The following is a 1,196-nucleotide window of genomic DNA, read 5'->3' on the forward strand; positions in this document are numbered from 1 at the left end:
TTTCTGCCAGCAGCCAGGTGGCCAAGTTCACACCAAGCTGCTATCCAAGCTTTTGCAAGGGTGGGTCCTAAATCCTGGCGGAGAGCCACGTGCACTGGACTCGGAGTCAGAAGTGCCTGCCCCCCATCCGCACTGCTGCCGACGAACCCGAAGGCCTAAGCGACCCCTGGAAGGAAAGCACTTCTGACCTTCTGGTCTGGTTCCCACTCGCCCACCCAGATTAGCGGTTCTCTTTCCGGGTGCTCACAGCACGCAGACCACAAACCTGTAACCGCCGCTAGTTTGTGATTTGCTGGGAACATGCACAATTGTCTTGACTGCACATCTTTTAACCGGCAGGCAGGTGAAGGGGTACATGCCGTACTTCTACCCGGTCCCCAGTTTGGCAGAAGCGTGGCAGCAACCACACTTCTTAACCCGTAGGCAGGGCCACTGCCGATTTAATGTTGAAAATAAAAAGGACCCGGGCCATTTAACCTCAGCATAATGAGCCCAGATCCCCAATCCTGTCACTAGTGAGTTCCGACGTGGCAGATTCGCTGTCAGGAAAGCCCGTCACGGTTTTTATCCAGGACAAACTCCCCCTCCCACCCTCCACCCTGGAATTTACCCTCGGGGCAGCCCCGCCTCGCTCCTTCCCATAGCCCGGGGGATGCTCCCCGCAGAAAGGCCCCGCGGCGCCCGGGGCTCTCGGGTGCGCGGTGGGACTCGGCGAAGTCGGCTGTCCCCTCCCGGCCTGCGCTTCCCCGGGCGCTCAAGGAGTGAGAGTGGCGCCCAGATGACTGATGCCGCAGAGAAAGTCCCCCAAGACGGTGACCCCCGCGAAGGGGGCGGCAGGGAGGCGTGGCCGGTGCGCAGGAAGACGCCGTGATGGGACCGGGGAAAATCTCCGACCCCAAACCGCCCACGTGTGTGTCTCACCCCGAGCTCCCCGACAGCGGCCGAAGGACCTCGAAGTCTGCGCCGCGCCTCCCGACCCCCGCCCACCCCGGCGTCGCCCCCTGCGGCTGGGCTTCGCGTTCCCTCGGGGGTTCAGAGCCACCACGTGACTTCCACGACGCGCCGAGCCCCAGCGGAAAGCCGCGACAGGGGTGGGATGTGGGACCCCGGGGTGCGGCGAGAGGGCGGGGAGAGGAGGAAACGAGGCGGGGGTGGGAGAAGAGGGGGCGGGGCAGACGTGGGGACGGGAAGGCCCG

The 1,196-nt window shown here is 64.1% G+C and overlaps 1 protein-coding gene across 1 annotated transcript in view; it reads left to right on the forward strand.

Moving 5' to 3' along the window:
• The first annotated feature begins 870 nt into the window (after nt 1–870).
• BATF3 (basic leucine zipper transcription factor, ATF-like 3) overlaps nt 871–1,196 on the forward strand; it is a 12,847-nt gene continuing 12,521 nt past the window's right edge. The window contains exon 1 of the mRNA XM_008583270.1: nt 871–1,111. Within this exon, the coding sequence (XP_008581492.1) occupies nt 871–1,111 (241 nt within the window). The remainder of the gene's footprint in view (nt 1,112–1,196) is intronic.

Source organism: Galeopterus variegatus, unplaced genomic scaffold (genome assembly GCF_000696425.1).
Source record: "Galeopterus variegatus unplaced genomic scaffold, G_variegatus-3.0.2 Scaffold2876, whole genome shotgun sequence".
Lineage (NCBI taxonomy): Eukaryota > Metazoa > Chordata > Mammalia > Dermoptera > Cynocephalidae > Galeopterus > Galeopterus variegatus.